Source organism: Ruditapes philippinarum, unplaced genomic scaffold (genome assembly GCF_026571515.1).
Source record: "Ruditapes philippinarum isolate M1 unplaced genomic scaffold, ASM2657151v2 ctg5778_1_1_1_1, whole genome shotgun sequence".
NCBI lineage: Eukaryota > Metazoa > Mollusca > Bivalvia > Venerida > Veneridae > Ruditapes > Ruditapes philippinarum.
Window position 1 is genome coordinate 29,883 of NW_026865662.1, and position 26,120 is coordinate 56,002.

The 26,120-nt window shown below is 33.0% G+C and overlaps 2 protein-coding genes across 8 annotated transcripts in view; one reads left to right on the forward strand and one right to left on the reverse strand.

Moving 5' to 3' along the window:
- The first annotated feature begins 432 nt into the window (after nucleotides 1-432).
- On the forward strand, nucleotides 433-18,997 carry LOC132729948 (perlucin-like protein). Its single transcript, XM_060715783.1, has 5 exons — nucleotides 433-578; nucleotides 1,000-1,097; nucleotides 2,441-2,531; nucleotides 4,993-5,203; nucleotides 18,866-18,997. Exons 1-5 carry the CDS (start codon nucleotides 524-526, stop codon nucleotides 18,897-18,899), a joined length of 489 nt encoding a protein of 162 aa, XP_060571766.1. The 5' UTR covers nucleotides 433-523; the 3' UTR covers nucleotides 18,900-18,997.
- A 2,709-nt stretch (nucleotides 18,998-21,706) lies between these two features.
- Nucleotides 21,707-26,120, reverse strand: part of LOC132729949 (tudor domain-containing protein 7-like) — a 44,547-nt gene continuing 40,133 nt past the window's right edge. For 3 of the 7 annotated variants that reach the window (XM_060715788.1, XM_060715787.1, XM_060715784.1), the window contains 4 exons: nucleotides 24,986-25,066; nucleotides 24,022-24,120; nucleotides 23,255-23,372; nucleotides 22,017-22,474 (listed from right to left, as the gene is read on the reverse strand). In XM_060715788.1, coding sequence (XP_060571771.1) covers nucleotides 22,263-22,474; nucleotides 23,255-23,372; nucleotides 24,022-24,120; nucleotides 24,986-25,066 — 510 coding nt within the window. In that variant the 3' untranslated portion in view covers nucleotides 22,017-22,262. Of the gene's footprint in view, nucleotides 21,976-22,015; nucleotides 22,475-23,254; nucleotides 23,373-24,021; nucleotides 24,121-24,985; nucleotides 25,067-26,120 lie in introns of those variants that run through there. The other 4 variants (XM_060715790.1, XM_060715789.1, XM_060715785.1 and 1 more) reach the window with 3 other exon arrangements.

Below are 26,120 nucleotides of genomic sequence, written 5' to 3' on the forward strand. Positions count from 1 at the left end.
TTCTGTTTTATAAGAAATAAATATTGTTTGTGTATGTATCTTTTTTATTTCTCACTCTCTCTCTCTCCTTTTTCTTTACTTCTTCCTTTTCTCCTCATCTTCTTCATTTTCTTATCTTTCTAATCCTTCTCATCCCCTTTCTTATCCTCCCTCTTTTCTTTCTTCTTTTTTTCTCCTTCTTTCTCAATAATGTGATTTATGATCTGTAAATTTGCTGTTAAAATTGAGAAGAAACAAAATTTCAAGAAGATCCAGATTACCGTCAATTCGCAAGTACATGTACATTTAATAAGAAAAGTAAGGCGTTGAAGGAATCTTTATATAAAATAAAGTTTTTATTTTAAGAGAAAACATTCTGGTTTTATTTAAATTGAAACAACACTTTTCCTTGTAGGACCAGATGGTTTTCTTCAAAAGTTTTGTTTCAGTTAAATGATAGCCTAATTTCTTTAACTATTTCATTGTTTGTTTTCTTATCTGGTATACGTATATACACGTTAAAGATAAAAGGTTAGATACAAATATGTCACACTTCAAGATATATTTTGTATGTGTAATTGCCTCCTGTCTCATCCTAGGTAAGTCAAATATTTTTTTCTATTTATTTTCCGGTATAAAACATGTAAACTGTGGCGCAAAACCTATGTACGATTTGTTTGTAGCCTATTTTCGGTTTAATATCAGCTTAAATACGGTCTGCTATTAGCCTCTGCACTGCCTGATATTGGCATTTCTACGTGTGCGATTTGTTCTTTCTGATATTGGCATTTGCTCGGTCTGATATTGGCATTTGTTCGGTCTGATATTGGTACTTGTACATGTCTGATATTGGCATTTGTTCGGTCTGATATTGGCATTTGTTCGGTCTGATATTGGCATTTGTACGGTATATCAATGTCATCAGTGTTTGTACGGTCCGATGGGTCGATGTTAGCCTGGGTATGGTTTGATAGTACTGTTATGTGATATTATAATCGTTCTAATAATTGTTTTATCTAGGCAAAGTGAATGGATCATGCTGTCCAGATGGGTGGACGACTTTTAATGGCTCGTGTTATTTCTTCGGCCACCATGACCTAGATTTCCAGGAAGCTGAGGTAAGATTAAATGCGCAGATGATTTGTTGGACTGCTTGATTATCAGAGATGAACATGCGCATGTTGGTCTTGTCTTTTTTTTATGAGACGGCCTGTTTAAAAAAAATACCTCTTAAAATCGGAAAACATTTTATTTTCCACAATGACAGATTAACCTTTTCCCTTATATAAGCGTGTTTCGACGGCTTTTTGCCCCCCCCCCCCCCTTTTTTGAGGCCTCAAACAGTGAAAAAATGCCCTATTTAGGCCCCAAACACTGTCTTTCGTTTGAGAAATGTTGTTAAAAAAAGTGACCATTTTTTCGGCGCCGCCCCCATCCAAATATTACATCAGGGGGTTGCCAGAAGGGGGATGTGCCCCCTTCTGTTTGGGGGGTTTGAAGGGGGGCGGAGTCCCCCTCATCGCCAAGAAAATTTTGGACTTGTGAGAGGCTTAAAATGACCCCAGGTCGATCATAAGGTAACGTGTAACCAACGCTGAAAAGCCTTTGACTCTATCTCAATCCCTTTAGAAGTTGCAGCACTTTGAAATAAATTTTGATGGAAAAAATCGAGGCAAAATAGTGATTTTTGGCAATTTTGAGATGTCCCCTCGTTGCCATGGTAACAGGAAATTTAAGACTGAGCATGTCGTTACAAAGGCAATGGTCCAGTCAACATTTGTGCCAAGTTTGATTAGTATTGAAGCATTTTTCATAGTTTCATAGCAGTTTGAACTTGTAACAGGAGGCTTTTCAGTGAAAATGGCCATTTTTCACAATATGCTCATGGGGGAAAGGGTTAATTATAGCACTAATTCATATTATGTATTTGCAGTTAAATTAGATTCACTATCGTTATTCTAAATAATATGCATTTTGCTGTGGATTAAATTTGTACAGCAATTTTGAAAGGTTTCAAAATAGCACAAGTATGAGTTCAACCATCCATCCAACCAACCAACCAAAAAAAAAAAAAAAAAAAAAAAAAAACAAGAAAAAAACAACACATTCAACCTCTACATTAGTGTATAGTTTTTAAAGATAATTTGTAATATCTAAACAACGTACACGTAATGGCATTTGCTATTACATTGTATTTCAAATTTAAGATTACACTGTCGATTTTCATCTCTTTAACTTCAGAATATAACACTTGACTTTCCTTTGGTTTGAACTCCTAGTCACTTCTTAAATTTACGCTGCGTGCTTCTTTGGCCTGGGACAAAAGATAATATAGAAAACATTATGTTTTACATCGTCACCTTAGTGCATTAACGGTTTAAGTCCTCCTAAATTGAAAAGGAGATAACCAGTCATTGCACTAAGGTGAAAGCATGATCATGTTTTATTTTGAAACCTTCAGAGATTCTGCACCCACTATGACGCCAATTTAGTTGTTATTGAGACGTCATCCGAAAACACTTTCATTAAAAGTCATCTTCAAACTTTAAAAGGTAAAAGTATATTTACTAAATATTATCACGGCTTTAATAACGTAAATATCAATTTAACGACGTAACGTCTATAGATTCTTCGTGTTTTTTTACAATAGACGAAGAAGAAGAAGCTAGGGAACATATTTTTTCTTCTAAATTTTGCATGATCAAAGAATAGCTTCATTAAAACAAATTTAAGGAAAAAAAACAGATTCAGAGTCTATAGTTTTTTTAGGTTATCTGTCCCAGAAAGTCAGGTTTTTTACTCTTTCAGGTCATTTTCGTGAGCAGATAACTCAAAACCAACCATACCAACATTTTATTTTATATTATTCTTTTTAACTTATGTTAAATCATTATGAAAAGTTAAAAACAACTAGAACTGCCACTATCATGGCGTGAATACCCCCGCATACCACTTTGTCAGAATCAACTGTGGCCATTTAGAGCTCAAGGACAACCTCCCTGCCAAATCTGAGGTTACTAAGCCAGTGCATTGCTAAGTTATGTATTCTACATGCTTCAAATGTGAAAATGTCAAAATCAATACATTGCGGACAGGACATACTTTAGCAATTGAGAAGAAAAGCTTCAATAGGGGTCACCTTATAGTCATGACCAACATCCATGCCAAATATGAAGACTGTGGGTCAAAGGAATCTAAAGTTATTGGGCAGACAAACTTTTTGAAGTCAAAGTCCCTGTGACCTTGACCTTTGACCTGGTGACCTCAAAATAAATAGGGGTCATCTACTAATCATGACTAACCTCCATTCCAAATATGAAGACTGTGGGTCAAAGGAATCTTAAGTTATTGGGCGGACAAGCTTTTTGAAATCAAGGCCCCTGTGACCTTGACCTTTGACCTGATGACCTCAAAATCAATAGGGGTCATCTACTAATCATGACTAACCTCCATGCCAAATATAAAGACTGTGGGTCAAAGGAATCTTAAGTTATTGGGCGGACAAGCTTTTTGAAGTCAATGCCCCTGTGACCTTGACCTTTGACCTGGTGACCTCAAAATCACTAGGGGTCATCTACTACTCATGACTTACCTCCATGCCAAATATGAAGACTGTAGGTCAAAGGAATCTTAAGTTATTGGGCGGACAAGCTTTTTGAAGTCAAGGCCCCTGTGACCTTGACCTTTGACCTAGTGACCTCAAAATCAATAGGGGTCATCTACTAATCATGACTAACCTCCATGCCAAATATGAAGACTAAGGGTCAAAGGAATCTTAAGTTATTGGGCGGACAAGCTTTTTGAAGTCAAGGCCCCTGTGACCTTGACCTTTGACATAGTGACCTCAAAATCAATAGGGGTCATCTACTAATCATGACTAACCTCCATGCCAAATATGAAGACTGTGGGTCAAAGGAATCTTAAGTTATTGGGCGGACAAGCTTTTTGAAGTCAAGGCCCCTGTGACCTTGACCTTTGACCTAGTAACCTCAAAATCAATAGGGGTCATCTACTAATCATGACTAACCTCCATGCCAAATATGAAGACTAAGGGTCAAAGGAATCTTAAGTTATTGGGCGGACAAGAAAAAACCGACGGACAGCCGGACGGACGGCCGGACGGACGGACGGACGGACAAGCTGATTCCAGTATACCCCCCTTACAGCTTTGTTGTGCGGGGTATAATTATATGCCACATTCACTTTTGCTTTGCATCAATGAATAAGCCTTCTGCCATTTCCTCACAAAAGGGGCGTAACTTGCAGAGAAGTCAACAACTATAGAATAAAATCAGTTACATATAACTTTGGCAAATTTTGCACAATGTCAGGGATTAAAAATTATAAACACAAATTTTCAATCAAATTAGGTGTTGCTGCTTCAGTTTCGAGGTATCTTCTCATAAAAATTGCTTAAAACAAGGAAAAACAAGGGAGAGATAACTCAAAAACTTTGACCCGGAGCTAACCCCAATCTTTTTATGTATTTGTTTGAATTATGATAAACAATGTCAGGGATTAAAAAATAAAAACTCAAATCTTAAATAAAATTAGGGGTTGCGGTTTCAGTTTCGAGTTACCTTCTCATAAAAAATTGCTTAAAACAAGGGAAAATGGAAGAGATAACTCAAAAACTTTGACCGTGAGCCCCAATCTTTTCATACATTTGTTTCGATTATGGTAATCTTTAACCTTGCAAAGCTTCGAAAAATTATGTTTCCTAGTTTCGTTTCTACTTCAGGAAAAAAACCTATACGAACCGCCTTTGATTAATTAAAGTATTGGCCAATTATTGCTTTATAATGAATTCCCATCTACAAGAACAGACAGTGTACGTGTTGATTCATCTTACTAATTGAATAAGTATTCATTTACATGTACTAGTATGTTATTGGCATCGAATTGAATGTCCTTATTTTGATATTGACTTTAATTCTTATGCATTCGTTGAATCCCGCCCTTCCTTGTTGAACTTTTGTTTTCATATTTTATCATTAAAACACGAATATGCAGATGCTCGACACTGGATTGGCCTGACCGATGAGATTATAGAAGGAGCGTGGACATGGTACAAAAGCTCTAGCATTGCAAGCTTTACAGACTGGGGAGCAGGTCAACCCAACGAGGGTAGCGTCGGAAACTGTGCTGCCATATGGGCCGGCTTCAAGTACCAATGGGTCGATGAAGCATGCACACATCTTTTTAAACCGCTATGTGAGAGAAGGTTAACAACATTTTTTTTACTCTTGAGCATTTATATACATGTATAAGACTATTTTTTTCCAAATTTATATATTTTAAAACATACTTGTATATACAAATCAAGCAAAAACTCACTTTCAGGGGCAGATAACTCAAAAGCTAGGATTGTGACAAGGAATGAAAAAGTAAGGACCGTGAATAGAGAAAAGAATTAGTTATACAATTACGCCATTTTGAAAGGTTTCAATATAGCACAAGTATGAGTTATCTGCCCCTGAAACTGAGTATTTTTATTTGATTAACTAATATGACTTTGATTGCTTCAAGTAAAAACAATAGTTTGGACTTTTTTAGCGTTATTCTAAATAAGAATATTTGTGTTACTAACATTAATATAAAATTATTCAAAGAATTACGCTAGTTTCAACTGTTCCAGACAGAAATAATTGTTGAAAGTACACCGTTTTTCTTCAAGGTTCAACAAATGATTCAAATAAGCAATTTTGTGACATTGAAATCGCTTTATTAAGCAACTATCATTAGTAAATGGGTCAAGTTATGTGCCGATTAAAGTCGGCGGCGTCTTCGATGTTCAGCAGTGGCACGTATACGGGGGATACTAATCGACGGTCTCCGGTCTCCGGTCTTCGACGGTCCCCGGTCTCCAAAGACCGTCGAAGGCCGTCAATTGTAGGAGACCGTCGATTAGTCGGTTATAACACAAATCGACGGTCTCCAGATTATATACGAAATTAGACAGAATGACCAATAGGCAATAACACTTTTCAGTGATTTATGTCAATAGTTTAGAGTGATTAACGGATATTTTTGATGAAAAAATAGAGTAATAATAAAAAAAATTGAAATTTTCAATGGTTATTAATATATTTATAGAATTTAGATGTTGTGTTTGTTCAGTTGTAATTCAACAATGATCAGTTAATTGTCTTAATGAAATAAATACATTTTTGACTTAAGATATGTAAAAATATTCACAACAAAAGACCGTCAACGGTAGAACCGTCCATTATTAGGTTATTATACGAGATTTATTACATAATTGGAATTGCGAAATAGGTAAAATGTGGTCAATAAGCATTTTTTCTAAAAATAAAATAATCTTTAACATAAAAATGTTTTTTGTTTTTCTCCGTGGAAATATAATTTGTTGAGAGCGTTCAGTTATTACATTTCGTCAATTATGAAATCAATTTATGGAATAATGAAAAAAGAGAGAATATTTTATAATAAATTTGGCAACTTTGCACCAGAAAAAGTAGACAAGTTACAAAAAAAATATTTCAGAAATTTATGAGAATCGATTTCTTAATAGCACAATTTTGGTTTTAAAAATCTGTCTGGAATAAAATTTTAAAACTAAAATAGCTGTTAATAAAATGGCCTACTTTTTAATGAATGCAAAAAAAACGAGTTTAAAATAATAAAACCTGTTAAATTAACAAATAAAAAAGGCAAAAATAATGGTTTTGGTAATATACAAAATGCAAATATAAACAACAACAAAAATGCACTTAAATGCAATGTAAAATAAAACCAGCTAATGTGAAGAAAATAAACATTACGCCGCCTGTCAATCAAGCTGTCAGGGGTCACAGAAATAATTAAGCTAATCAGCGATCGTTATCAGTTTCACGCCAAGATGCCTGCGAAGTCCACCATTTTCCTTTCTAAGACAATGGTGCATGAATTGAAAGTATTTTAATTTGCTGTCAATCTAAAGCTATAAATCGGTATATTTATTCAGGTATCAAATATAATGATAGATAGAGTAAGTTAGTTTATAAACAAAAGTCAATAATTATCTACAAATGGAAATAATAAGTTCTGTTGCAGGTACGAAACATTTATCCTGGCTATAACACAATGCTTTGAAAAGGGAAAAAGGTTAAAACAAATCCACTTATTTTCATTACCGGTCTATCTGTTCATAATCACATTAAATATTATAAGGTCCCAGAATATCCAGAACATATGACATTTTTTCGTTTATAATTTTTAGCGTCAATAAAAACGCAGCCGTAAAAAATGTAAATTTAATGAGTAAATAAATAAACAAATGGGTGAAACTATCATGCCTGAATATTTCTATAAAAGTTCAAATAAAAATTAAGAATAAATATTCAAATAGATCTGCTTACTACGAAACTAATACCAATAACATCATGTCTGATGTATGTGAAGGTTATTTTAAAAAGAATAACGTTAAGTTTTGTCGTGAATCATATCAAATACACGTATGTAAACAATACATAATGACATATAATGCAACGTTGTGCAATGGCATGCAATTTTCTCAATCAGTCTTAACAATTCATGAACAAATTTATATATTATAAAAAATGAATTACCACTTGCCTCTCACCGCTGTGGGTTCGAATCCCGACAGGGACTTCGGATTCTTTCACGTGAGGAAGCTATACAGCTAGATTAAGGAACCGAATCAAACAAACAAACAAAAAATCTGAATTTCGCACATAAAACCCGAAGAATGATTTAAGATTTCATTGTCACTAACATAATTTTCTGTTTTTGTTTCGCTACTCAATTTCAAAATCTAAGGATCCTTACATAATCATATAATTTTCTACATATAATCTCTATTTGAATTTTTAGATATGATGATATTTTGTCAGTTTATGTATAGGTTAAAGTTTATAAGTACGTATTTACAAAATTGAATGTTCAGGAGCGACATAGCCGCGCGACCAATTTAATTTTGTAAACACGTACTTATGAATTTTAACCGGCTGAGTGTTTTAGATAATTTTTATGAACAGTCGATTTACTAGACTGATTAACAGTTGGCCGATTTACCAAAGTAAATGTGTTATGATTCCTTTTAAAATACTATCGGACAAAAAATAATTTCAAACACTGAGATGTTCATCGAAGTCAACAAAAAAATACCATAATACACCTATACATTGAATAATACTATTCAGTAAATCCATTAAAAGCATCAAAAGTTTATTTATACAAAATATATAAGTAACATTAGTGGCATAACATCGAAACATTGGAACCGTATTTTGTCTAATGTTCTAACTGACCAAGTCACGTAAATCAGTGGATCAAAGGATCGATCCTTTCTCTGGCAAAGTACATAAGTGAAAATACAACATGAACATTGTAGACATTTATGCAATCAATTATGGAATAATGTTAATAGCAAAGAATTATGTATACAGATCAAATATTGCATGGAAAAATATCAATACTACATGTATTTCCTGAAAGGTCTTATGTTTATTAGACAATTTGCACAAAAAAGTATTTTATAAATAACACATGATCCATATGTTGTCTCTCCGGATTAGTTAAATACTTCAAAAGATTAGTTATTTAAGAATTGTAATAAACATATACATGAATATCACATTTTTACAATATTACATATAAAAATAATAAAGAAGAAGAAGAACATTTTGATTTTCGTAATATACATATACACAAATATACAGTACATATTCAATTTAATGTTTATTTGGTTTAATGATATAATTGTTGAATGTTATAAATGAAGATGAAAGTAATCATTCTTGTGACACATTTGATTCAAATGTAATTTGATTATCAATGCTGAAAATAAACAAGCTTAAAAGCCCATTATGCACCAGAAATGTTTTCATTTATATTTTCCAGAATCATGACATTTTTGCCGTACTTTTATAGTTTCCAATATGTTACTCTTTCGCCAATTACCTGACCTGTCGTCTTCATCGGCTCCTTTTTGGCAGTAAGTGAATTTATATAGTGTCGTAATTAGTATTTCGTATTTTGTATGGAATTCAAAATATAACTTTTTTACATTTTGCTACTTTTATAACATTTTACATTTAGCGCTATTTTCTTCAGATTACAAACATTGTGCATGCTCTAGAACTACTATTTAAACGATAAACTAATGTTTGACCTTTCTAAAGAAGTATTTTTTTTTTCATTTCTGAAGTATAGTGTGCAAAAGCTAACACGGTTTTGTGCCATACCAGCGTGCCTGCCAATCGCCATGCATATGTTTGTCGGGCAGTTGGTAACATATGTTACCTCTGCTATTTCCTCAATCATATACATAGCATGAATATTTCAAACATTAGTCCTCAAAGTGGCAATACGAATTTCAGCTGAATTGTGAATATTTATATATTTTTTAAAGTAAACATTCAACGTTACTTATTTCATGTGACATAAACTAAAGCCATAAATTAAACTCTGCCCTTTCTAAGCCAGGAAAAAATTTAATGATCGTTAAATGTAAATATTAATTTAAGCAGGACTATAATATTGCTATATTACTAAAAAGCTTTCAAATGACCAATAAAATGTTACGGGTAATATAATTTGGTAACGCACACATGCTAATTGATTGGCTAATTCTCGATAATTAACTAATACTCCGCCCACAGAGATTGCGACAATTAGTGTAATAAATAGATGGCTACAATATATTCAAGTTACAAATCTCTTATCAGTTTTCGATTATTTGCCCTTATTACAAATTAACAATCCGCTCCAACAGATTGATTCAAACAGGGTCTTTCAAATAGAATTCTATTTGAAAGACCCTGATTCAAACGATTATTTTTTACCACTTTTAAATAAATACAATCTGCTTTCCACCTCGAATACATAAACACTAAAACAAAAATACATATAATTAATTAGACTATTTATGATCAAGATGATACCCATACTAAATATCTATGTTGCTTTCCTTTCACGTGTTATTGCCTGAAACATGTTAACTGTATATTATGTAATCTATGACAATTTAAAATAAAGTGGTTTGTATTTGGGTTGTATTGGACATGGATTTTGTGTATTATATTTGTACATGCGAGGAGGAGACTTCATTAAATTATATAAAGGGTAACGACCTTAATTTCTGTAATAAAACCTTGTTAATTTTTGGTTGATTTGAAAAAGAAAAGAAGTTGTCTTAAAGTGTGAAACAATGTTTAATAAATCTGTCTTCTCAAAAGACAGAATTGGTTCTTATCAGTTAAACTATATAACAAAACTTTTTACGTTTAAAACCGTTTTCGGTATCATCAAACATCTTTCTATCCACTGAAAACATATCCTGTTATTTACTTATAAACTGAACCATAGTTCATTTTAAATGTTCTTTTTGTTGTTGGTCAATTTCCCTCCTTTAATGTCATATGTCAAACAGAACTAGGTCTGGCTACCGCCCCCCCCCCCCCCCATCCCCGACTGTAAGCGCATGATATCAAGTAGGTGTTGAATTTTGAAGCCTTAAAAGGCCAATGCACATGACATCTGTTTATGTGTAGATTTTTTTCCTGATGATATGTCTGCTATGTAAACATGTGTATTTAATTATGTTTAAAACAGTTTATCCTCAACACTATAATATAAATATTTGTTAATTTGAAATAATATTCTAGAATAATTACTAAAGTAACGTGGCATTGGGTTTTATTATGGAGAAAGTTATTGAATGAAAACATTAGTACAAAGTTTGTTACTGCAATCAAGTCAATGTGTGGTATTTACTATTAAGACTACATAGAGCAGTCTTGCTTGTTTAATATGTGGAAAAATCAATTCACCATGCATAGGCAATTTTAACGACGGTATTAATATTTTGATACTTAATAACATAAATTAATAACACGAGACCGTCGATTCGTATAGTAACCTACTAATCGACGGTCTCCTACAATCAACGGTCTTTGGAGACATAACCATACCACGAGACCGTCGATATTTATGAAACTACTAATCCACGGTCTCTCTCCATTGACGGTCTTTGACAGTCTTTAGAATATATACAATTGTGCGTAAACTAACACATTTTTATAGATTTTTAAATTAAAAATATCGGGATTATACTACTACTTATAATAATAATATAGAGAGAGTTCATGTAACATAAAATCTTTGACCTTAAACAAGAAAAAAAAGAAAAAGGAAAAGAATAAAGAGAGAAAAAACAATGTTTTGCTTATTGATCGGCTAACTTAATTAATAACTATATAATATCCATTAAATTCATGTATAATCACGAGACCGTCGATTTGTGTAGTAACCTACTAATCGACGGTCTCCACGAGACCGTCAATATTTATCAAACTACTGTAGACTATAATCGACGGTCTCCCTGTTGACGGTCTTCGACGGTTTTAGACAATTGTGTGCAAACTTACAAATTAACATTTTTTCTGTTTAAATTATTCTGACTATACTATTATTACTAGTATCGTTCAGCGACCCTTTTGTCACAGACATTATCATGGATAAGGCATACCTTCTGAAAAATTCATCATATGGTATATCTCGTGATTACCCCAGGGAAATTAGGGAGGCCCGTCAAGAGCTTTGGCCGGACTTTAAAAATGCTAGGGATAAATATGGCAAAGAAAACGTTAAATTGAAATTTCCAGCTGCACTTGTTATCAATGGAAAAACTGTTAAAAATCTTTTCCCCGATTGGTATGAAATTTTACGAGGTTCTCGCAATTCAAATATCATGGAACGAATTCAAGAGAAATTCAAGCGAACTGTCGAGGCTTCACTTGCAAGCTCCTTTTCTCATGAACCTGATATCATGGAGGGGAACCCCAGCGACAGCGAACAGGAGCCCAATGTTGCTACGGTTGGCAAAGCCAATATAGATTTGACTACATCAAACCAAGGCAACCATCGTCGTCACGACAGTGTATACACAGGAGAACCAAAGGCCTCTTCACAAGGGGGCTATCTGTTGAATGTGCACCCACCACTCAATCAGCTCGAAACAAATAATCGCACCGAGGACGGGCCTTCACCGACGGACAAAGATAAATAGCGTGGTGCGGGTATTGTATACCTTTGTGACGAATGTATTAATCTACCAAGTTGTTCTACCTATGTTGTTTGTAAACATTTAAAATCTAAGCAGAGTAATTATATGAATAAAACTTCCTTTAATAGCCGCGGGAGCTTAACAAGTGGTAATGTGAATTATACTAAAGAATATACTGTGGATTTAAAACCTAGTGAAAATATTAGTGCCAGTTTTCTTCCTGACATAAGCGACGGCGAAAACTTGTCTATTAGTCAAATCTATAATGTGGATTTTACGGGTGAAAATTCTGATAATAATCATCAATTCAATGTGGATTTGAATATCAGTGAAAAAAATTGTGTCAATTCAAATTATAATATAAGTGATAGTGATAACTCAAATATTTATCAAATAAATAACATGAATATACAAGACGTCCTAAACCTGAATACATGTACTATTGATCAACAAGTTCAGAACTTAGATATTTTGCATGATTTTGACTTTAAAGATTCGAATATGAGCTTAAAAATAGGTACCTTAAACGTATGTGGATTAAAAACTAGAACTAACTACCCTGAGTTTGCTAAAATGGTAGAGGAATTTTCAATATTGTGTTTATCAGAGACTAAAGTTGATGAATATGATGTAATTGACATACCAAATTATACTTTTTTGTCAAAACCAAGATCAGAAAATTTAAACGCAAATCTGGTGGTATTGGTTTTTTTGTAAATAATTTATTAAAGGATAAATTCAGTATATTAGAATCTAACTGCGAGTACATTTTTTGGATAAAAATTAGTAACTTTATACAGAATAACGATCTTGTAATCGGGTCAATGTATATACCGCCAGAGCATTCTAGATTTTTTAATGAAGACGAATTTTTTGTGCTCGAAAATGAAATATCTGTTAAACGTAGCCAATATGATTATTTGTTGATTACTGGTGATGCGAATGCCCATACATCTAACTTACAGGATTTTGTCGAGTTTGATGATTTTTTGTCGCATTTCTTAGATTTTGACGAAGAAACGCTTAGCTCATTAAATGAAATTGATAGTTTTCAAAATTTTGATATCCCGCGAAATCGTACGTCGCAGTGCAAAAAAGTTAATAAAACGGGACGAAAATTACTAGATATATGTAAAAATAATAATATTTATATTATGAACGGTAGAGTTGGAAAAGATAAGTCTATCGGTAAATTGACATTCAGGAAGAGTTCGGTTATTGATTACTCTATATGTTCACTAAATTTATTCCCTTTAATATCTAATTTTGATGTTCTGGAAGTAGATTCTTTATTCTCAGATGGCCACTCACTTCTCTCCATGACAGTTTCTGCCCCACAATGTCCTAAAGAACCCATACAGGAACAATATTCTGTACAGCGTCAGCTTCCTTCTAAACCCCCAAAATGGAATGAAAATATGAAAGAAGCATTTGTAAATAATTTAGATATCCAACGGGTTAATGAAATCAAAACAGCGCTCGATACCCCACGAGAGTGTGATGTTAAATCTTATATTAATGATATAAATAAACAAATTTCTGACGTTTTTTCCCTGTCTGCAAATTTAAGTTTCCCGACTCACAAAAACATATCCTCATCCAAACCTATCTCTCAAAACGGAAAATATCCATGGTACGGGCCTCACTGTAGAAAAGCACGTCATAAATATTATACTGCTCGTAAAACATATCAATTACACAAAAATAACATAAATAAAGCGAGATTGAAAACGGCTAGTAGTTACTATAAAAAGACTATGAATACGTATCTAAATAAACATCACTTTAAAAATGAACGAAAATTGCGTGCGATGTGTTCAAATAAGCCGAAGGATTACTGGAGGTTTCTTAATAGGTTTTCACAAGCTAAATCGGAGAAAAAACCGAGTATTTCAGAATTCTTTGACTTTTTTAAAACCTCGAATTCGTCCAAATATGATGATAGTGACGGAGAAGATTATTTAAATTTTCAAAATACATTTAGTAACCTAGATAGCTCTTATCTTAACATACCAATTACCGAAACAGAAATAAATAAAGCTATTATGAAGTCTAACAATGGTAAAGCTGTCTCGCATTTTGATTTTATAAGTAACGAGTATTTAAAGTCTACTCGAACTTTAATGGTCCCAATATATTGTTCATTGTTTAACGTTATTCTTGATACGGGTATTTTACCAGATACTTGGTTGATAGGTTGCATTAAGCCAATTTTCAAAAATAAGGGCTCTCCTGTTGATCCGGGAAACTACAGACCCATTACAATTCTCAGTTGCCTAGGAAAGATTTTTACAGCTGTCCTAAACGAAAGAATAACCAAATTTTTATCTGACAATAAATTATTACAGGAAAATCAGGCTGGTTTTAGAGCAAAATACTCTACAAATGATCATATTTTCACCCTTCATTTTCTCATAGAAAAATTACGCTCTAAAAAGAAAAAGTTATTTTGTTCTTTTATTGATTTTTCTTCGGCCTTTGATTCGTTATGGCGTGTTGGTCTTTGGAGGAAACTTTTTGGCATCGGTGTAAATAGTAAAATTTTTAACGTCATTAAAAGTATGTACTCAGACATAAAGTCTTGTGTATCAGTAAACGACCAAACATCAGCATTTTTCTCGAGCTTCTCGGGGGTACGTCAAGGGGAAAATTTATCTCCCATACTTTTTTCCATTTATTTAAACGATCTGGAACGTTTTCTCGAAAGACCTAATAACGGTATATTAATTGATTTTCATGAAGATGACGCGGTCCGATTTTTAAAGATTCTTGTCTTACTATACGCTGACGATACAGTTATTCTTGGTGAAAACGAACACTCATTTCAGTTATGCCTAGATGATTTTTACAAATACTGCCAAACATGGAAACTCAATATAAATTTTTCTAAGACTAAAGTAATTGTTTTTGGCACCAATAAACAAAGTAGATATTCCTTTTTCATAAATAACCGTGTTGTAGAGGTAGTGAAAGAATATAAATATTTAGGTGTTATATTTTCTTCTTCAGGTAGTTTTTTGTCTTGCAGGAAAAATATTGTCATTCAGGCAAATAAAGCCATGCACCAATTATATATGAGGATAAATAACCTTGACCTCCCTATTGATCTCCAGATTAAGCTTTTTGACCAAACTATTCTACCTATCCTTACTTACGGAGGTGAAATTTGGGGTTATGAAAATTTAGACCTTATTGAACAAGTACATGTTAATTTCCTACGCAAAATAACTAAGACTAGAAAGAGTACTCCCCGATACATGTTGTACGCAGAGCTAGGACGTTACCCCATAAATATTACTATAAAATCTCGAATTGTTAAATTCTGGAATAAGTTAATCCTGTCAAATGAATCGAAAATATCACATATGTGCTATAGTTACATGATACAGTCTGATCATAATTATAAGTGGATAAATTTTGTTAAAAATATTTTAGATAATACAGGTAATTCATATTTTTGGCAAACCCAACATAATATACGTGGCTATAACGTCCACAAACTGATCAAGTCAACGCTAATAGATCAGTTTAAACAGGAATGGTCCTCAAAATTAGAAACTTCTAATAAAGGCAGAATGTACAGCTGTTATAAAGATTCTATTAACCTTGAGAAATATCTTCTTTCCCTACCAAGTTTATTAAGATTGTCCCTATTCCATTTTCGCACCGGTAACCATAGGTTTCCCATTGAAATAGGCCGCTGGACTCAGTCATTTATTCCGCATGAACAGCGCAAGTGCCGGTTATGCCAAACTAATAGTCTTGGTGACGAGATGCATTATTTACTAGAGTGCCCTTTCTTCAGTGAAAAAAGGTCAAAGCTTATCCCAAAAAGATTCTATCAAAGGCCTAATATTGTCAAATTTAAAGCTCTTCTTTCATGTACGTTCGGAACTACTTTAAAAAATTTATCATATTTCGTCAAACACTTGATTGAACATTTCAAAAGATAAGAGGAAAGTGTAAGTTTTTTTTTTATTTTTTTTTTTATTGTTTTTTTTTTATTTTTTTGTTTCTTTTTTCCTCAATGACGTACAGACAGTCATGGCTCAATAGTTTTGTTTGTGTTTTTATCATGAATTAAATAGCAATGCGACGCAAATCATGATTTTCGTTATCCAATAAAACCGCGCGGCTGTATTACACATTCATCAAGAAAATGAAATTTTCGTGCAAATCTCTATACCTGTTTTCTTATGCTTTTACAGTTTGATAAAACTATTTACTGCAATACCCATATAACAAAAATACCTTCAAAGATTATTTGCATTACATAATATTACTGTCATTTCTTCATACCCATTTGATTTGATTTTGTCTACTGACTTTGTTCACATGTTATTACATTATACTTGTATATTGTAATCTGTGTCATTCTAAATAAAGTATATGTTACTTATACAAATGATATTATCGATGAAGTTAATATTTAAAAAAATACAAATCAAAACCACTCATAAATACAAAAAGGGGAAATCTGGAAAAATAACAATGATCTATCAATTAATTGACAGTCATTAAAAAAATCATATTAATTATATTATATCCTTTTTTAAAGGAATATCGTATTTGCTTTTTTTTACAAATCACCAAAAAAATTGAAACAAATAAACTATCGTCTTAGAGAAAATGCTTATTGGCTGGCTACATAAATTAATAACACGAGACCGTCGATTCGTTTTATTACATACTAATCGACGGTCTCCTACAATCAACGGTCTTTGAAGACATCCACATAACCATACCACGAGACCGTCTATATTTATAATACTACTAATCGACGGTCTCTCTCAATTGACGGTCTTCAAGGGTCTTTAGAATATTTACAATTGTGCGTAAACTAACACATTTTTATAGATTTTTAAATTAAAAATATCGAGATTATACTACTACTAATAATAATAATATAGAGGGAGTTCATGTAACATAAAATCTGAGACCTTAAACAAGAAAATAAAAAAAAAATATAAAAAAAAATGAAAAGAAAAAAAAAGAGAGAAAAAAAATAGTTTTGCTTATTGACCGGCTAAATTAATTAATAACTATATAATATCCATTAAATACATGTATAATCACGAGACCGTCGATTTGTGTAGTAACCTACTAATCGACGGCCTCCACGAGGCCGTCAATATTTATCAAACTACTGTAGACTATAATTGACGGTCTCTCCCTGTGCACACTTACAATTAATATTTTTTCTGTTTAAATTATTCTGACTATACTATTATTACTTATACAAATGATAATATTATCGATGAAGTTGATATTAAAAAAATACAAATAAAAACCACTCATAAATACAAAAGGGGAAATCTGGAAAAATAACAATGATCTATCGATTAATTGACAGTCATCAAAAAGTCATATTAATTGTATTATATCCTTTTTTAGGAATATCTTACTTTCTTTTTTTACAAATCATCAAAAAAGTTTGACACAAAAAAACTATCGTCTTAGAAAAAATGCTTATTGGCTGGCAACATTGATTAACACGAGACCGTCGATTCGTATAGTAACCTACTAATCGACGGTCTCCTACAATCAACGGTCTATAAACTACAAATCGACGGTCTCTCCCCATTGACGGTCTTCGACGTTCTTTAGAATATATACAAATGTGCATAAACTCACAAATTTATGTATGTATTTTTTAAGCTAAAACATCGAAATAATACTACTGCTACTAATTACTACTATTACTTATGATATAAATAAAAATATTAGACATTGATATTTTCTAATAAATTTAATAGCATTTTTATATTCCAATATATTTCATTGTCTTAAAATAATAATAATAATAAAATAAAATAATGGCATGTTAATTATGTTTTATCTTATTCATTTTTAAATCGTATTTGTTATTTTACAAATTATAAAAAAATACTGAAATCAATAAATCATTATCTTAGAGAATTTGCTTATTGACCGGCTAAACTAATTAATAACTATGTAATATCCATCAAATTAATGTATAATCACGAGACCGTCGATTTGTATAGTAACCTGCTAATCAACCGTCTACTACAATCGACGGCCTTTGTAGACATAAAACTATACCATGAGAACGCGTCTATAAACTACAAATCGACGGTCTCTCCCCATTGACGGTCTTCGACGGTCTTTAGAATATATGCAAATATGCATAAACTCACAAATTTATATTGATACTACTACTACTACTACTACTACTACTACTACTACTACTACTACTACTACTAACTACTACTAACTACTACTAACAATAATTATATAGATCAAAATAAAAATATAAGACCTTGATATTTATTAATAAATTCAATAACATTTTTCAATATATTTCATTGTTAATTTGTTTATCTAATTTGCTGCATAACAATATCTTATTTCCCCATATTTTTTTATATTTTTCCCTTTTTTATCTAATCATTTCTTTCCCCATTAAAATCCTTAAATATTGACATAAATAAAGTATCGTCGTAAAAGAAAAATGTTAATTGACCTATTATTAATTATTTCTAAATCATTCTTATCAATTCATCGCAAGACCGTCGATTTGTGTGTTAACCTACTAATCGACGGTCTCCTACAATAGACGGTCTTCGACGGTCTTTGGAGACCGTCAAAGACCGTCGATTTTGCGGAGACCGTCGATTAGTATCCCCCCACGTATACAGATTAAGAGTCTGACCATTTATTTAACTCGATCAAAATTAGCGCATTTAAGAAAAAAAAATGTCACATTCTTTCAGTGCGATTTTTTTTAGTAACTTATTATGAATTTTTAATCGTGTATAAACAAATCTAGATAATCAGTCTTTATTATTATTATTGTCTTATTGAACATTTTTAATCAAACATTATCTATTTCAGGGCAAATGTTGAGGTTGAAATTATCGGGAAATAGGACAGGACATTAACCTTCTGAAGATATTTTTATTGTCTAACTTGATTTCTGTGCATTCAGTTTTCATTACTATGCTTTGAAAAATAAAGTTTGAATATCATTTAAGTGAGACGTGTTTAAATCACTCAGATGAAAAAAATTGTTAATTAAAAAAACAGAAACTTTCAAAACGAACACCTCCCCCCATCCAACACTACTGAAATACCTTTATCCCCAGATAAATGGTAGATGTCCATGACGAAAAAACATCCTGTCAACTGTCCCAAAGTGATAAATGTGCCTCGCGTGTTTTTTTTCTTTTATTACTTTTTAAATGTAAGACATTCCAAGGCGTAAAGCTACAGTCTCACATCCCGGCAGAGCCCTGGTAGACGTCCGGGGATGATCCGGGAACGACCGGGGTACACCCGTAACTCTGCCGGCAACGTCCTGGATGATCCGGGAACATCCGGCATTCGACCCCGGATGAAATAAAATATTTAATATCACCGGGTGGTCCGGGAAGTATAGCTTTGCCGGCTTCATCCTTAGCTCTGCCGGGAACGACTTGGGTTACACCGGGGAAGTACCGTAGCTCTGCCGGCACAAACCGTGGATGATCCGGGGTATGATATAGCCGGTAGAGCTACGGTAGAGCCCCGGTGAATGTTGGCAGAGCCCCGGAGGATGCCGGCAGAGCCCCGGAGGATGCCGGCAGAGCTCCGGAGGATGACGATGGAGCTACGGTTGATCCCGGTAGAGCTCCGGCAAAGCACGGTTCATTTCAAAAGAATCACGACAATTTGCGATGATTGCACTTGTTTGTATTAAAACCCTTCCCATTTCCCTTCTATCCAGTCTTGCATAAGGATTTATTTAGAAAATCATCATGAATTACTATTCTGGAACAATAGATATTATATTAAATTAAAATTATGTATCAATGTAATCATTTTCAATCCACCGGGGCTCTGCCTGGATAGTCCTGGGCTCTGCTAGGGCTCTGCCTGGATCGAACGGGGCTCTGCCTGGGTCAACCGGGGCTCTTCCGGCGTCATCCGGGAACGGCTGGGGAAGCACCGGCATGAACCGTTGCTTCACCTGGGCTCTGCCTGGATGATCCGGAGCGCATCCTGGGTGGTTAGTTGGGAACTACCGTAACTTACCGGATGGTCCTGATCTCTGCCGGGAGTAAGTGAGACCGCAGCTTAAAGAACACTCAACAAGTCCTGAACTGCTGGTTTTCATTTTGTTCATGGTTACAAATTTATGGAACAAAGTAACTACTATCAAATGATATTCCAAGAAAAAGAACCCCTGACAACCACGAGTGAAAAAGCAAAAGAAAAACCTTGGCGTGCATGAAAAAAGTAACACGAAAAAAGTAACAGGTGGTTAGAGTTAGCATTATTTTACTTGTTTACATATTGAAAACAAACAAATTAACAAATGTTATAATTCCAATAAAACACGAAATCATATGGCACTTTATTAAAGTACCTTCATAACATACAATCACATAAGTTTTCCATAGCTTTGTAAGCTTTCAAATTTGAGCTCTTTTAAAATACATCTGCTATATATTTCAATGATTTATTTATCCTGGTTTGACACAATAAAAACTCACTGTAAACATCAAATGAGGATTAGGAAATGGCTAAATTCAGAGTTGTTTTACTACAATAAAAATAAAAGAAATTTTCTTTAAAGTGTGCCACTTTTCACATTAATTTAAACGAACACCTGAAACCGACTAACAAGCTTTATGTCAAATGCTTCACTTTAATTCGGCAATACTGCCTATAGGTTTAGCCAATCCCAGTGCTGCAAGTGAAATACACGCTTTCCATTGGTCAATATTATCACAATGTTTATCCAATCATAGTGCTGCAAGTAAAATACATCCTTTCCATTGGTCGATACTTTCACAAGGTTTAGCTAATCCCAGTGCTGCAAGTGAAATACAGCCTTTCAATTGGTCAATACTATCACGGGGTATGACTTATCAGAATTCTGCATCATAAACCTTGTAATAGTATTAATTCAAAATAAAAAAGTATACATGTACATGTATTTATACTTTGTCAATAGCACTTTGGCTATTACTTTACAATTTTGATATACTTTATGTACCAAGATCAATCATATCATGATTTCTTTGTGTATTTGGAAATATTTTCTCAAATAAGAAAAGTTCTGTTTTTCTCAAGCAACATCACACCCAAACTTGGCACATAATGAATCAAATATAAAATCAAGAAGTTGGATTTCAACTTTAATCCTTTAAAACAAGAAAGAAGTTAAAAACTTACAGAAAATGATGAATGTGTTTTTGATATTTTTTCAAAAGCTACATGCTTGATCCTTGGCAAGACCTTGAAATACAATTTTTTTATTCCTTAGGAAAGTACAAAAATGCAAATTAAAAGCAAAAAAAAGAGCACTCAGTTGCCCTAGGGATGAAAAGATTTCATAAAAATACCGATGGTGAACTTTTAGAGCAGTTTTCATCATAAATGTTGTTTGTTAACAGTAAATAAAAAAACAACAACAAGATACCCATAATGGCCCTAGGTCTCTTGTCTGCTGTTTAAAAAGCACAATAAGTTGTTCCCAGGTGAGCTAAAAAAACACCATGTATTTCTTACATTTCTTGATGCATTGAAAGACATAATTTAAAACAATTTCTCTCTACAAATGACCATTACATTACGGTGAAAATCTTCTACATCATATATGTAGTCCACAACTTCATTGATAGACATTCTTTGTACAAGGTGTTCATGAATTTGTTTTCCCTAGGTGAATTTATTTTCATGACTTGTGATATAAAGATTTCGAAATAAACCAATTTTTACATTAAACATTTTCAAAAATAACAAGAAATAAGGAGAGCACGTCTTGCAACCTGGACGTATTTCCATGTACTATATTCAACTGTCTTCCAAAGTTCACTTCTACACAGTATTATCACATGATCATAAAATTTCATTGCTCAAAATTTTACCATCACATTTTATTAGTGACACAGCACCAACAAAGTATTTTTTATTTGTGTGTGTCTGTGTGTCCATTTAGAATGACTGATGTACCTTTGCTGAAACACAAATGTATTCTCATTGTAATTAAAATATTAATTCATCTACAAAAAAGGTCCTTTTTGAACCCCTTCTCATAAGTACTTAATTGTTATATGATAATTCAAAATGTGCTTGCTTTATTTCAGTAGCCAATATAGAAAATATAGTATATACACTGAACTTAATTATTAAAATCTATTTTTTTTTACTGTCCAACTTATTTATATATTCTCGAAAGGAGTCTTTAGCACTTTTTTTCCCTATAAAACTTGAGAATACACAAACTTATTATCTTACGCACTTTTTATTTTAGTTTTGCATACTGTAATGTTACAAGCACTTCATCGATACAGATGTCTTCATTCTCATTTGAAGTGTCGATAAGTCTACAATCAACAACGGCACCCGTACTTTCATCTTTTCCTTGAATCAGAGCAATTAAGTCCCTCTCGCGGGCAAGTTCGATAAACTTGTATTTTGCCGCTTCAAACCAATCCCCGGATTCTGGCATTATGCCTGAAATATACAATGTATACATAGTTTAAATCTATTTTTCATGTATTAGCTGCAACACATAAACTGTAAAGTGAACTACCAATTTTTGTTTTTTAGTTTAGGATTTTTTTTTGTTTTCTGTCACACCAACACAGTAGAGGTCATATGGCGACTTTCCAGCTTTACAGGTAGAGGAAGACCTCAAATGCTTGTTTGTTTGTTTTTTGGGGTTTTACGTCACACCGGCACATTATAGGTTATATGGTGACTTTCAAACTTTACTGGTGAAGGAAGACCTCAGTTCTCTTCTGTGCATTATTTTAGGCTTAAATGGGTTCCAGAGTAGAACAACTGATGTTCTATAAGCTAGCTGGATAGTTTCCTCACATGAAAGAGTTCAAAGTCCCTGGCAAGATTCAAAGCCACAGCCTTGAGGTGCAAGTGTTAATTACCCTACCTGTATATTTGTTCTAAAGGGATTGCCTCTTTATTTGTCCTGAAGGGCCTACCTCTAAATTTGTCATGAAAGACATACCTCCATATTTATTCTAAAGGGCCAACCTCTAAATTTTTCCTGAGTGACACTCCTCTATATTTGTCTTAAAGGGTCTAATTTTACTTGTCCTAAGGACCTACAATGTAGTACATCTTTACCTGTCTTAAAGAGCCTTACTCTAAATTTGTCCTTAATGGGCTACCTCAATTCTTGTCCTAAAGAACATACTGGTACATCTTTAGTTATCCCAAAGGCTTGTTATTATCACTAATAGAACTCAAAAAGAAAAACTTTTCAAAACTTACTGCCAAGTGTTGCGTTGAAGGCCATAAGTGGAAGTTTGCAGAATTGTGGGACGAGAGGTTGAAGTTCTGAAATCATCATTACAGTGTACTCCCCTAAATCTGCTAAATACACTGACACCTATAAGATAAAACATATTACATTTAAAGTTTATTAATTTTGTTTAGTATTAATTCTTATCACATACCCATGTTGATTGTACGACTCCGTTAAAAACGGTATTGCACGGTCATGCATATATTTTCACGTGATGTCATTTGCGTTATACCTATAGATAAGAAATATTTTTAAACAAGCATTACTTTAACTTGAAAGTGTTTCATTTTAAAACTTCTCTTTAGATACCGCATAAAAAATGATTTAAATTATCTCTGAAGGTAATGTAGCCAGAGTATAACTTTACTGAAGAGAAAGACTAAAAATACCTCTGGGCATTATTTCAGATTTACTTTTTAAAGGAATTACTACCTCTGTGAATTATTTCAAGCAAGGGTGAGAAAATGTTTAAAACTAAAAACCTTCCAAAAGCTTGCTGCAATTGCTTTCCCACATCATAAAAACCATCAACCCATGCAGGAAAAAGACGAAATAAATTATTTGTTTCTGTGGCATTATCATCACCTTAGTGCAATAACTGATTAACTCCTATTAAATCAAGAAGGACTTATTTCGTTAATGCACTAAAGTGACATAATGTACCTTTAAGTAAATTGAAATCAGCTGCTATTACCAGATAAGATGAACGGTAAAAGGAACTGGAAATACTCACTAAATCTGTTCCGACTATACTGCACACTTTAGCTCTATACCAGATGCCATCTTTATGTCCGGAATACACTTTTCCTATTTCTATTTCTGACTCAGTCATCTGCAAAAATAAAACACAGAAATGATATAAGCACTGAATAATATATGATTGAAGTTTAAGTAAAACACATCTTGTAAAATACACCTTCTGTTAAACTGAAACAAGCCTTTCTCCTCATAGAAATAAAACTCAAAATTTCATTTTTGTATGCTTTGATGTTACCTCAACATTATAATATAGCAATAACAAGCCTTACCTTTGGTCAACTACTTCTTTTATTTATTTACATAAGTTCTGGAAAATTCAACAAAGGTAGAACCAATGACCTTTGCTATAGTTTGCTAAATTGCTTTCACATGAAAGAATTCAAAGAGGTCCACTTAACAACCCTACATGACAAGCATGTAAGTTCTAGGTCTTATGGTTTGGGACAAGATTTTACAAAGATTGCAATTATAAAATCTATTTTTAGCTTCTGTGGACCCAGATATGCAATGTATAAGAACCATTCAAACAATTTTGCTATAACTTCATTCAAGGAACATGGCAGACAAGTTTGATCAAATTTGAGACAAGTTTAATCAAAAGACGTCATATGAAAAATTGCGGTTGAATCACAAACAACTCACAGCAATCATTCTGAAACCTTCACCATGAGCTCATAATTCAAAATCCTTAAAAGGCTATGAAAGTAAAAATCCAATTTTAAGGGACATATATGAAAATGAAAATCTTATCTAAAAGGATGCAAAAATAAAAATCCAATTTTAAGGGATATGAAAATAAAATCCAATTTTAAGGGATATGAAAATAAAAATTCATTTTTAATTGATATGTAAATAAATAATCGAATTTTAAGGAATATAAAAATAAAATACAATTTTAAGGGATATTAAAATGACAATCAAACAGATGTAAAACTTACAGTTGCTGTCTGCACTGAATAATAAGCCCTCATGTCCAGTAGTAATGTGTTGAGTTTCGCCATCTCATTGTACGGAATGCACTACAAAATGTTGTAATAAAAAACAATCTGTAACATTTTTATTCAATCAAATATACTTGACACCAATGTTATCCTTTAATGAAACATAAATAGTATAGTTTATTACCAGTTACTTTTATTCTGAAAGTTGTATGTAAATGTAACACACAATGAAATCTATTTTGTGATGGAAGTAGAAATCTTACAAAAATAGCTCTCTCCTTCTGAATGTTTGTGGTATATACTTTTATAGCCTAGATTTCTACCCTAGTTGGTACAATAAAGTTTTTAATCAAGATATTAATAACTAGTGAACTAAGTAATATTGTTATATATTTTTCTAGTCCTTGGGGGACATTGAGTCTGGCACTTAAAGTGTTGAAAATTAAGTATCCCTCAAGACGGTGCTAGGGAACATGGGGGATGTTTCCCTTTTTCATTATCCCTCATATACACACTCAATCAAACCGAGTCCGCAGTTTTCATGTTATTTATTTTTTTATTAATGCTTCCTAGGGATAATCCTTTTTCCAATTTTATAAAGTATATTTCAAAATAAGGACAAAGTTGTTAACCTCGAAACAGTGAGTCTAAATACCCAAGACATATAACTCTTATTCTTTCCTTCAGCACTTTGTGCACAAATGATTTAAAGCTGCAGAACGGTAAGCAAATTTCATATCACAAAGGACTTAAAAATATGATCTTGAGTTTTTTAGGTCAAAGATAAAGGTCAAACTAAGATGAGAAAATGATTTGAGCCGCGTCAAGACAAAACCAACAGTCTGATCAGGATCCATGCTGTTCGCTATCAGCTTCTCTATTTGTTATAGGGTTTGTAAGCGAACAGCATGGATCCTGATCAGACTGCGCGGATGCGCAGGCTGGTCTGGGTCCATGCTGGTCGCAAATCCATTATGTTGGTTTTGTCATGATGCGGCTCATTTTTCATAACAGTGTGTTGATGGCCATGTCTGCTCAACAAATTTGTCATTCCTAGATGGATTTTAAAATAACTTGACATTAATGGATTAGACATGATGATCATGTGTCACAAGCAAGATTCAGAACTCCT